General features: G+C 43.8%; 4 protein-coding genes across 4 annotated transcripts; 2 read left to right on the top strand and 2 right to left on the bottom strand.

Moving 5' to 3' along the window:
* Nucleotides 1-1395: 1395 nt before the first annotated feature.
* On the bottom strand, nt 1396-3292 carry V8C40DRAFT_244769 (uncharacterized protein). The gene is made up of 5 exons (XM_083215737.1): nt 2945-3292; nt 2495-2810; nt 2258-2419; nt 2099-2185; nt 1396-2033 (listed from the first exon to the last, which is right to left on the bottom strand). The coding sequence occupies exons 1-5, from the start codon at nt 2975-2977 to the stop codon at nt 1603-1605; spliced, it is 1029 nt and encodes a 342-aa protein (XP_083073969.1). The 5' UTR covers nt 2978-3292; the 3' UTR covers nt 1396-1602.
* A 611-nt stretch (nt 3293-3903) lies between these two features.
* On the top strand, nt 3904-5505 carry V8C40DRAFT_265757 (FAD-binding oxidoreductase; the record flags this gene model as incomplete). The annotated part of the gene is made up of 2 exons (XM_083219686.1): nt 3904-4949; nt 5019-5505. 2 exons carry the CDS (start codon nt 3904-3906, stop codon nt 5503-5505), a joined length of 1533 nt encoding a protein of 510 aa, XP_083073968.1.
* Nucleotides 5506-6387: 882 nt separating this feature from the next.
* Nucleotides 6388-7482, bottom strand: V8C40DRAFT_274860 (alpha/beta fold hydrolase; the record flags this gene model as incomplete). The annotated part of the gene is made up of 1 exon (XM_083220649.1): nt 6388-7482. One exon carries the CDS (start codon nt 7480-7482, stop codon nt 6388-6390), a length of 1095 nt encoding a protein of 364 aa, XP_083073967.1.
* Nucleotides 7483-9440: 1958 nt separating this feature from the next.
* V8C40DRAFT_274859 (FAD-dependent oxidoreductase) lies at nt 9441-10765 on the top strand (the record flags this gene model as incomplete). The annotated part of the gene is made up of 2 exons (XM_083220648.1): nt 9441-9536; nt 9596-10765. 2 exons carry the CDS (start codon nt 9441-9443, stop codon nt 10763-10765), a joined length of 1266 nt encoding a protein of 421 aa, XP_083073966.1.
* Between the last annotated feature and the right edge of the window lie 775 nt (nt 10766-11540).

Below are 11540 nucleotides of genomic sequence, written 5' to 3'. Positions count from 1 at the left end.
AGGTAGTAATAGCTACTGCTAAAGTTAAAGATCTTTATTAGCTATTTTAATTTTAAATACTTTTTTAAATTTTATATTACTGTTTTTATAACTTTAAGTAATACTTTCTTAATTTATTCTAGTATTTAGTATATAAAATTTAATTATTTAGTACCTTTATAGTAATATTACTTATAGTCTAAGGTAACCTTTAAATAAAAGTTATAAATATATAATAAGCTAAGCTTTTATATAGTTAATATATAAGGAATTCTTAAGGGATAAACCTTATACTAGGTTTATATTAGTAAATAAGCTAAGTTAAATTAGTAGGTAATTAATAAAGGTAAAAGGGGTTTATTTATATAACTAGTAGATAATACTTTAGTAAGTATAATTAAGCGTTATTTTATATTTATAACTAGCTATTTAAACTATTTTAATAAATATATAAATAAAACTTATATACTTAGTTAAATCTGGGCTTATATAGCTTGTAAAATAAGTATAAAGAGTATAAGCTCGCTGGGCTTATTAAATAAGTAAGATAAGTAAGACTTAATTAGCTATTTAGATTATAGTTAATTCGTTTACGCTTAGTCGGTTGGCCTATTGTTGCGACCTTAAGTGTTAGGTTGTGATATAAGGTCTTAAGGATAAAACTAATAAAAAAAAATATTATATTATAACCTAACTTTTATAATTATAATAATAAGTCTTTAAGGTAATTAACTTTAGATTAACGTTAAATTAATAAGTTAATTAAAAATAAATTATTAAATTAATAAAATAATCTAAGATAAATTATTAAGTTAGTAAAATAATTTAAGGTTAAATTATTTAAATTTAGTAATAATTTAGAATTATTAATTAAATATATAAGTTTACTTTATATTATTTATTAAAATACTTAGATAGTTAGTTATTATTATAGTATTTATAATATAATTAGTTTAAAACTTAAATATTTACTTTTATTTATATTATTAGCTAATAATAAAATTACTTATTACTAACTTAGCTACTCCGCTAATATAAACTATAAAACCTCTCTAAGGTTTATCCCTTAGGAAAAGTATTATTTATATTAATATATAAATATTAATTTATTATAAAATATTTAATTTAAATACTATTATATTAATAATAACTAATTATTTAAGTATTTTAATAAATAATATAAAATAGACTTATATATTTAATTATATATTCTAAATTATTATAAATTATTAATAATTTTTATTAATCCTAGGAGTAAATTAATATAGATTATTATTAATTCTTATTAACTTATTCTTAATTAACTAGGTAGTCTAATGTTTATCTAAAAGCGCCTATTCTATAGGCCTATTATCGCAACTATAAAGGTTAAGTCATAATATAAAACAAAATTTAATATTTAATATTACTTTAGAAGCCCAGGAGGTAGTTAATATTAAATACTCTTGTACTTTAGCCTTTGTAGTATATAGTATATTATATAAACCCAGAGGACAAAAGGCAACTTACTAAACCTTCCACAACTATCAAATTCATTATAAATAATACATTAGGTCCCATTTGTATCCCAGTGTTCTATGTAAGTTTCTTTACTTCTGCAGTGACTGCCGAACAGGTTTAGGTTTATGTTTCACTATGAACTAGTCGCAGCTCCGTCTGGCTATCACTCCCCTGTATTGTTGCTTCGTTGGTTGCGCCACGTTGCCATGGTCTTGATCGTGACCCGCCAGTGCCTCCAATTGTAGCTACAGAATATTTGTTCGTCGTTTGCGTCGTGTTGGCGTTTCTTTTCCTAAGGAAACGGAAAGCCGGCAATGTGGCTACGATCATGGATACGGTAGACTCGATGTGCGACCACATGCTCAGCAGCACTGGACCATTGGCGATTGTGGTAGGATCCTCCGCCGAGTCACCCGTAGCTTTCGTGACTTGAACAAGTCGCACGAGCGCGATGGCGACAATGATGGCACCAAGGGAGAAGAGGATGGCCAGCCCGAACTTGTGTGGTCGCGAGATGGTCAAGTTTCGCAAGAGGTGAAGTGGGAGAATCATGGCTGTGATGTGGGCAAAAGTGTATTAGTCAAACTGCGTACTATGGATGATCTTGCGCATCACATACTTAATACGTCTGCGACAATGTCGGCACTCGTCGCAAACTTGATTGACGCATCGGCCCGCCGCAGGTCATCCGGTAAGCTGCAGCCAGCTATTAGTGCATCAGTTGGTGGTTCTTGGTCTCTTGTGGAATAATGCAGGGATAATTTCGTTTGTGACCTACCTGGGCTCCAATATCGGTACAATGGCAAGCACGTCAAAAAGTTCGAGAGCATGCAGGCCAAGTAGAAGGTGAGGACGGCGGCGAAGCATCTCCACCACCAGCGCATGTAGTTGGGCAAACCGTAAAGGAGCCGTCTAATGAACCACAGAATGGAGAATTTAGCTATGACACTGGTATTAGTCTCGGTATTGGCAGTTTGGCATAGCTGTCCTCGATAGTCTAGTGAGGAGACCATACCTGCCCACAGGGTTGTCCAGAACAGCAGCATCTGGCTGAACATTAACTTCAGCGACATGACATTCCGGGCTGTCATCTCGTCCGCGGGTAGGGGCGAAGGTGTCTTGGGATTTGCCACGAGGGCTTTGCTGTACTCGGCTATAAGGAACCACTGTGGTAGGATTCTCGTGATAACTGCTGTCAAAGCTGTCAAGCTCACAAGGCCCGCGAGGATGAAATAGTCATCTCCGTGCAGTCGTCGCTGAAGTCGCCATTGGAAGATAACTCGGAATGCAGTCATGCCAGCTGCAACGCCCCATAACACCCAGATAAGGACCTGCGAACAACGTCAGCGTCAGAGTAAGACAGCAAAACTTGTACTTGGAAAATAGTCAGAGAGATTGCGGTGGTGAGATTTGCCTCGATAGGCTTGTTCAGCCCTTACACAGGCCAGAAGAGCAACCTACGTACCATCATCTCCGTGTAATTGGGAATGGACGCCATGGTTGGTGTCTAGCGTGTCCGTTGCTGGTCTAAGAACCGGAATGTCAATATTGTCGAAAACGCCAAACACCCAATAGTGGTTGTTGAGATAATTGTGGTGGACGGAGTGGGCGTGAGCAACAATTATCTCCCGAGACTTCAACTTTCATTTTACATCCTATCAGCAATTCCTAAAAGCTATCTCTAAGACAGCCGAGGTGTTGGCCGGTCTCCTTGGCAAGGGTTGATCCCAGCAGCAAGACGATTTTCTGCCCCTGCAAACGAGGCAATTTTTCTGGTGGTTAGGTTGAATACTCGCAGATGAATACACCGCCTAACAGCATTGGTAGTCTGGAACGTTCGTTTGCAGATGAATGCACCGTCCAACAGCACTGATAGCCTGGAACGTTCGTTTGCAGATGAATGCACCGTCCAACAGCACTGGTAGCCTGGAACGACAACCCAGCTGGGGTACTTGCAGTAGTTCTCCACCCTAACGAGCGCTGAGAGGTGAAGGCAGCACTCCTGAGTGGTGGCGTTGAATGTGCTTGCAGGCCGAAGGATTTAGCTTTAGCCAGTTGTCTATTGGATATTCTGCAGGTCCCATGCTCAGTTCCACCATCCCGGACGCCACAAAGGGCCGCTGTATCGCGCTTCAATACCAGATAGGCAACTACGCCGCATGGAGTCTGGACAAGGGGGCTCGAAATTTCTCATATGAAGTTCATCAAGGTCATTCATGGGCCCAGGACAATGTGTTCCGATCATCCCGTCGAAGCTGTCGCATCGTTGCTGCCACGCCAGCGCGAGTTGACATAAAAGAAAGGTGTTGACACCAGTGCAGCCTAACCCTTTCACCATCCTTTGCCTTTTCTCCCTTTCCCTTCGGAGTAACCCACCATCAGTCTTCTGCACCCCAGATTCAGAGGGATTGCAGCTGTAATACAATGGGTCGCGTATTTCTCCTCGCCGCATGGCTGCTCGCATGCGCCGTTCCTCATCACGGTGCATGTGCAGCAGCTACTGGTCCTGTTTCTGCAATTGCTGGTTCTCAAAAAAATGCGTGCAAGCTCTTGAGCCTCACACACCCAGACCATACCTTTTTTGAGGGCTCCGACAACTACAAGTATGAAACACAGACGCAGTACTGGTCGTCGACAGCCTACAATACACCAGCATGTGTCTTTGTGCCTCAAAATGCCCAGCAGCTCTCTTTCGCGGTGACCACGCTGACGCTGACGTCGACGAAATTCGCGGTTCGCAGCGGTGGTCATATGCCTGTCCAAGGCTATAACAGCATCGGCAGCTCGGGCGTGTTGCTATCCAATTCCAACCTAAGCACTCTCGCTTTGTCACACGATCATGCTACCGTCTCTGTTGGGCCAGCCTACCGGTGGAGAGACGTTTATTCATATCTGCAGCCCTACAACCTGACGGCTGTTGGAGGTCGTGTCGGCCATGTTGGAGTTGCTGGTTTGCTGCTGGGAGGCGGCATTTCATTTCACTCGAGCCAATACGGCTTCGCTGCTGATAATGTCGTGGCATACGAGACCGTCCTCTCCAGCGGTCTCATTGTGGTGGCCAAAGCAGATAATGCCTATTCGGACCTGTATTGGGCTTTGAAAGGTGGCGGCAATTCCTTCGCTATTGTCACGCGTTTTGATCTCAGGACCGTTCCGTCTCCTGGTGTCTGGATCGGAATCGCGCAGTATAACGAGACCGACAAGGACAAGTACCTCGATGCCGTCTACAACTTTGGCAAATACGGATCTGCCGACAGCAAAGCCGCCATCATCCCTACAATCGTTGGTTACCCCAGCGTTGGAATGATTGCTTACGCAGCATCAAGATTCTACGACTCCTTGACCAATTCTCCTACCGTGTTTGAGAACTTTACGTCGCTCAAGACTGTGACTGATCAGTACGCGTTTGGGGCCCTTGCTACGTATATCAGTGCCGTTGACGCACTGCAGCCCAATGGACTTCGCCAGGAGTAAGTTTTGACTCTCGCTTCTGTCAACCGCGTGTCATGGACGCAAGCGCTAACTTGATACTTTTACAGCTTCCGTGTTGCGTCTTTCATGGTCAATCGTGAAGGTCTTTCCACTGTGCACGACACATTTTTCGGAGATGCCAACTCGCAACTGGCAGACATTGCTGGATTGACTGCTTCTATTACTTTTCAGCCCGTCACCAAAGGGTTCATTGAGAATGGTCGCAGTCGTGGCGGCAGCAACCCCCAAGGCGTGGATGCTAACAATGCCCCCTACTTCTGGATCGTGCAGAACCTGTCCTGGCAGAACGCTGGTGACGACGAGACGGTGCGGGCTTTCGCCAAATCTACCATTGCCAAGATTGAGGGAACCATCACTTCTCATGGCGTTGCTGGCGGCTACTTATACATGAATGACGCAGGAGATGGCCAACCCGTGTTCCAGAGCTATCCAAGTGCCAACTTGAGGCGCCTCAAGGACATTCGGACCAAATATGATCCTTTCAGGATCTACACTAACCTCCTGGTTGGCGGTTGGAAGGTCTTGGATGCCTAGAAACGTTGATTTAGAAGCGGTTGACGTTCGATGCATTGGTTGCAAATTGCATATGCCTGGCGTCTGTCTAGTGGTTTGCTTAGATGTCGATAATTGTAAGCATTAACCACGCTTTTCTAATCAAGTGTTAGGACGAAAAAGGTAGCTTCATAGATTATACACTGACATAAATAGTAAAGTATATCTTAGTATAGCAAACCATGGGAAAGCGTATTGCAAGGTTCAGGATCCCAGGGAGAAGTTCCCGGATTTGAAATCTCAGCACCCGATAATCGGGAACCAAGATCCAGATTCAGGGCCTCTATATACCTTCAGAACAGTATATATCTATTCTACAGTATTACAGTCTAACCATCCTAACGCAACCCATCTAGTGTTTTATCCAATTGCAAGAAGCTACTGTGTTTTTTACTCTCTAGGCTCTCCATAGTGTTTACTCTGAACTGAGACGGATCCTATAATGTTTAGAGATTGCAGAGCCCAGCTCGTCTTCTCAACTAGTGCCAAAATATAGATGGTCATGTGTAACATCAGTAAGCCGCGAAACATTTAGAACCATGATTATGTATCTCAATCGTGTGATCGACATTGGCCCTTGAGATGCAGCTATGTACACCGGGGTGCGAATCAGCGGAAAAGGACGAAGTATGTTGATCATGATGGGGCGCCTTGCGCCAGCCATAATTGAACTGATTGGTTCTAGTTTCAACTTAGATCCTCATGTATTCTATTTTCCTCTCGGATTTGACACAATGCGTTCAGCTATGGTGGACATAATTGACCCTCATTGTGAGAGTTCAATTCCTGTTATCTAGTGTATGCCTGGTCACGCGCCAGATAATTTCATCAGCGTACCTTCTTCTTCTACTAGTTCATAATAGTTCACAAGGTAGGGAGTGCTCTTCCAGGCCAAAAGTCTGTCACCTTCTCGAAAATCCATCTCTCCATTGCCGAATTCACCTTCTCAGGCTGGTCAGTGTTCACCCAGTGGCCAGCATTGATGACAACTTCAGTCAGATCAGAGCAAGTCCTCCTCATTCTATCTGCGAGATTACCTGTAACTGTATCGCAGATCGCATCCCAGTAGGCATTGACGAAAAACACCGGAATATCCAAGGTTAAGTTGTTCTTGTTATTCGCCAAGTTGAAAGCCCGATTCGCTGCTTCGTTACGAAACCAAGCATTGCCAGGTCCAAAGGTCGTGTTCTCCATTGCTGCCACGACTGCGTTGAATACTGGAGGAATCAAACGGACAGCTGAGTCAGGGGTGTCTTCCGGTTTTGGGGGAGCTGGCGCCCCTCCAAGCCAGCCTCCATCCCTGACGACATCGGACGTGAAGGCTGGCTTGCCAACATCGTCTGGACTGCCCAAGGTATGGATCAACTTCATAATGCCAAGGATATCCGAGTCGAACCAGGCTGTGACATTGTCGTAGTTCGTATCGTCGTAGACCATATAGCTCCATTGGCCATAGGGATATCGATCGATGGGATAAATTTGTCGATTTACTGATGACAACAGCTCTACAAGGCCGAGCTCGAGTGAATTATAAGGGACTGAAATTCCCGCGGCAGCGCGGACAACTTGTGGTTGTGTATTTGCAAGAGTCCAGAGAGTGTTGGCCCCCTGGTCATGACCGATCCAGATTGCTTGGTCTCGTCCAGTATCTGCAAGTAAAGCGAGCATTCCCTTCACTATTTGCTCCTGGGTATAATCGGATATGATATGGCGTGCTGTCGACCGCCCATACCCAGGCATGTCAGGAGCTATCACACGGAAGCCAAGTGCCGCAAAGTACTGTAGCTGCGGGTACCATTCCAGTGATATTCCTGGCCAACCGTGCATGAAGATCAGGAGAGGGCCTAGGAGCGGTCCAGCTGCCAGATAGAAAATCTGCTTAACATCGCTGGAGTTGCCATATGTAACAGTATGCTCCTCATATTGAAACACCGTAGTAAAGTTTAGTGTCGTGCTCATGGTGGTCCAGTATCAGTCTTTTAATGGAAGAAAAAGGGAAGATGAAAGGACCGATAAGGAGATAAGAGCTATTATATTCGCAAAGCCAAGAAACAAATCTATTCTCAGTGACCCTTCTTTTATACAACCCCAATAGTGCTGCGTCATAGTTTGCTTGGTAACTCGACTGTAGACAGGCTTCCCTAGATTCTTCACATTCTTCCATTAATTTCCAGACATTATCAAGCTATTGAATTTGTAAGCATTTCCATTGACATGATTTGAATGTATCTTCTCCACTTGAAGCAACATGGTTAATGCCATTCTAATGTCTCTTGCCATGCCATGAGCACCCAGTCACGTTCACCGGTGTAAACAATGTCACATTACTAGCGTTCTCGTCATGTAATTTGTCAGTGCTTGGCAACCGGTAACGTTTTTATGCGTAAGCAGATTTAAGATGTTCAACAGCGTCTCATGGCATAGTAAAGGAGAAAGCTAGCGAAATACGTAGGTAACAGCTCGCAAATAGTTGCCAGTGGTGAATAAGCGTTATTCCGAATGTAACCAATATTGCAACAAATAACTCTTCTACATTGCCTGAAAAGGTCTAGTCATTTCGAAACACGTCGATATATTACACACCTTAGTGCCAGCTCCCGTTTCTGCACAAATTCGCTTCCTCCCGCCACCAATAGGGGGAACACGCAGCGGTTGCAAAGCGCATGAGTCTCGGGTCATGGCTGAGAGATCAGCTGGATCTCGACCTCGCTCTCCAGTCCTAGACAGTCAACGACATCCATTTGGTCTGGAAGGTCTCAGTTGATCCGCTGACGCCCTGTTGTCAGCGGAATAATCGAGCGGCGACGCCTCGGTAGCGGCAACACCAGCCTCCCCGGGAGCTGACGGGCTTCGCATCATCTGGCCCGCCATAGAGCCTCATCAATGGAGCAGTATACCAGGCAGCCCGGCCAGAACGCCTTGCTGACCTGCAGTAACCCTTGATAATCTAAGGATATATACCCAAATGAGTTTTATTTATGGCTATGACTTGGATATATCTAAGGAAGATAATCTAAATTTATAATACTATGGCTGCTTATTAGGAATAGCCTATATTATATTAATGATTTCACTGATGTATACATAAGTCTCAGGTATGGGTTTAGATAGAGCATCTTATTCTGGTAGAGTATTGATATATAAATCAAGTGCTATCATAACGCAAAGTTTAGTATAAATCGACGGCATCACTGTATTTTGAGGCGAGTCTGTTGGTTGGGAACTTGGGTCTATACAGCCATGCGCTTAGAAAAGAAATTAAAGGCGACACTAAAGCTTTTATACAAAGAGATTACAGTAGACAAAATTCAATATGCTGTGTCAACAGTCTTTCAGGTGTACATTTTATATAAAACTGTATATGTCTATCAGAGGCAAGTTATGCGGACGACGGATGTTAGATAATTACCGATAACGAAATACGTATGCCTACGTCATAAGTCATTACGCAACTTTCGGGGCTTGAATCTGGAAAAATACTCAGCTTCTAGTCTTTCCTTCGATTGCATATTGGGTCTCCTGGCAATTGAGCCAAGAGCCGCCATGGTAGCGGCGGAAGACAGTCGGCAGTCCCACACAGTGAAATATCTTTCGGAAGTTACTGCCGCTCCGAAGCTCCGAGCAAGCTCCCTTTCAACAGTTCTCAAAACATCACTGACGGCACAGGTTTATCGAAACGATTAGAAATGTGTTTCCTCTACTCTAGATAATATTTCACGGCCTGGAAGTTAACAAGTCCCGAAGCTAAGTTACTTGGTTGCAAATGACAGCAAAATGTGGATAGATTATCCGAAGGGAGAGACTTTTCAGACTCATATATACAGTCCGAGATTCCTTATTGCACGTCAATCCAATATCTAGATTATTCTTCATTAACGACCAAGAAACAGGATGTGTCGACAATAAGATTTCTTGGGATGAAAGAATTGATAATAGGTGGCGGTGTCGGAGGACTTTGCTTAGCGCATGGTCTTCTCAAGACAGGAATAGAAGTACAGGTGTTTGAGCAGCAGGTGAGAGTTACAGGCGCGAAGGGTTTTGAAGATGCACATTAAACTAATAATAGGCTTAGTCAAATAACACTGAGAACTTAGCTGGATATGGAATTCATATCAATCAAGACGGTAGACGTGCATTGCGGACCTGCCTGCCACTTTCGAACTGGACGCAACTCCAGACTATTTTCACACCCGCTGGGGCACAATTATATTTTCGCGACACACAGCTACAGCTCTTAGCCGAACGAGACGATGCAGAGCTAAGTGGAAAGTCGATCAAAGAAACAGAGCGATGTGGTATTGGACGACTAGAGCTTCGCGATGTCTTACTCGAAGGTCTTGTCAACAAATCACCTCCGGTTGTCCATTGGAGCAAATTCTTCATTCGATATGATCAACTCTTAGGCGGGCAGGTTCGCGCTCATTTTTCCGATGGGACTTTTGTTGATGGAGACTTACTTGTTGGTGCTGACGGACCAAACTCGACAGTACGCCATCAGTATCTTCCAGGTCTCAAACGTTTGGATCTTGGGGTTTCTGCTATTGCCGGCCGTTACTTGCTTGATGAGCAGCGAATTGAGAACCTTCCGGCTGAGATAACGGATGGATCACTCAACAACATTGTCCCATATGGGAAAGGTTGGATGTTCAGCTCAGCATGGAAGTCCAGGCCCGCTGATGGAAATCATTGTTCGGAGGCGGAACACTACGTTGTTTGGGCGTATGTCTTGCCAACAGAAAATATTCCTCAAAATGCCAATGGGCTCGACGGATCGAAGTTGAGAGACCACGTACTTGAGGTTACGAAAGGATGGTCGCCACAATTGCGAAACATGTTAAGCGACTCAGATACGTCCTCTATCAAGTATCTATCTCTGCGTTCGATGCCAACTCTGTCCAAATGGGATCCCAGTAATATCACCCTTCTGGGTGATGCTATTCACAATATGACACCTATGGGCGGTATTGGTGCCAACACTGCACTTCAGGATGCAGAAGTTCTTTCAAGACATATCACTGACGTTGCGGCTGGTAGATTGACCATAACTGAAGCAGTTGGAAATTATCACGATGAAATGTTGGTTTATGCCAACGAGGCATTGCAGCTGTCTCGAAGAAATGCAGAAAACGCATGCAACGGGGGAGGAATCCGACGCTTTATTTTTCGAGGTCTTCTCCGTGCCGCGCAGGCTTCTCCTGTTATTATGCGTGCGACCATTGGAAGAACAGCAGTGAAAGAGTAATAGTTATATATACGACTAGTTTGAAATAACTCTTCTTGAGTATGTGAAATAAAATGTTGCACTCTAGGCACTCGTAGCGGTAAAGCACAAGCGCCTGTGGCTAAATGAGGCCAAACTGGATGCCATTATATTTATCCATTAGTTCAAATCATGCTAATCCACTCTTGCGCACTGCTCTATGGGTATAGTGAATCTTGATTAAATCATCCTCGATTGACCCCAGATCCCCGACATCGTTTGCTTTCATCTCCCTGCTGTTATTCGCAGCCTTTGACCTTGCTGGGCGGCGCATGATTACGCCCGATAGTGTGCTGGATTCAGCATTGTTAGGATCTTGAATAATGTTGGAAGCCAGTAGTCTAGTGCCTCCTGCAGCTTCAACCCCCTCCCAGGCAACGCGATGGCATTACCAGTATATATTGTTAGAAGAAATGTGAGGCTGAGAGATTTCGCTTCACCCCCAACAGTACGTTGTATGGTAGCCTTGTTTCTATCAATTCCGTGGGATTTATTACGTAAGGAATTTGTGCTGGCCGATGATATTGAAGGTTCCCCGCGATAGCATCATCTACACCGGGCCAAAATTATCTTTCCTACCCGGGCTCAGGTGTGTCGAGATCATTGAGAGGCTTTCTTCTCAATCTCCCCTCCTACTGGACCGGGATTTCGTTCCCCTGAACTACAAAAGGACGTATCGAAGGACATTGACACCGCCTGCAATGGAAACATTTGAGGCCCAATTGGCCAAAGCAACAAACCTTGACAAGGGGGACAT

Source organism: Trichoderma camerunense (genome assembly GCF_050948025.1).
Source record: "Trichoderma camerunense strain CBS 138272 chromosome Unknown V8C40scaffold_8, whole genome shotgun sequence".
NCBI classification, from domain to species: domain Eukaryota; kingdom Fungi; phylum Ascomycota; class Sordariomycetes; order Hypocreales; family Hypocreaceae; genus Trichoderma; species Trichoderma camerunense.
This window is presented reverse-complemented; position numbering and strand designations above follow the sequence as displayed.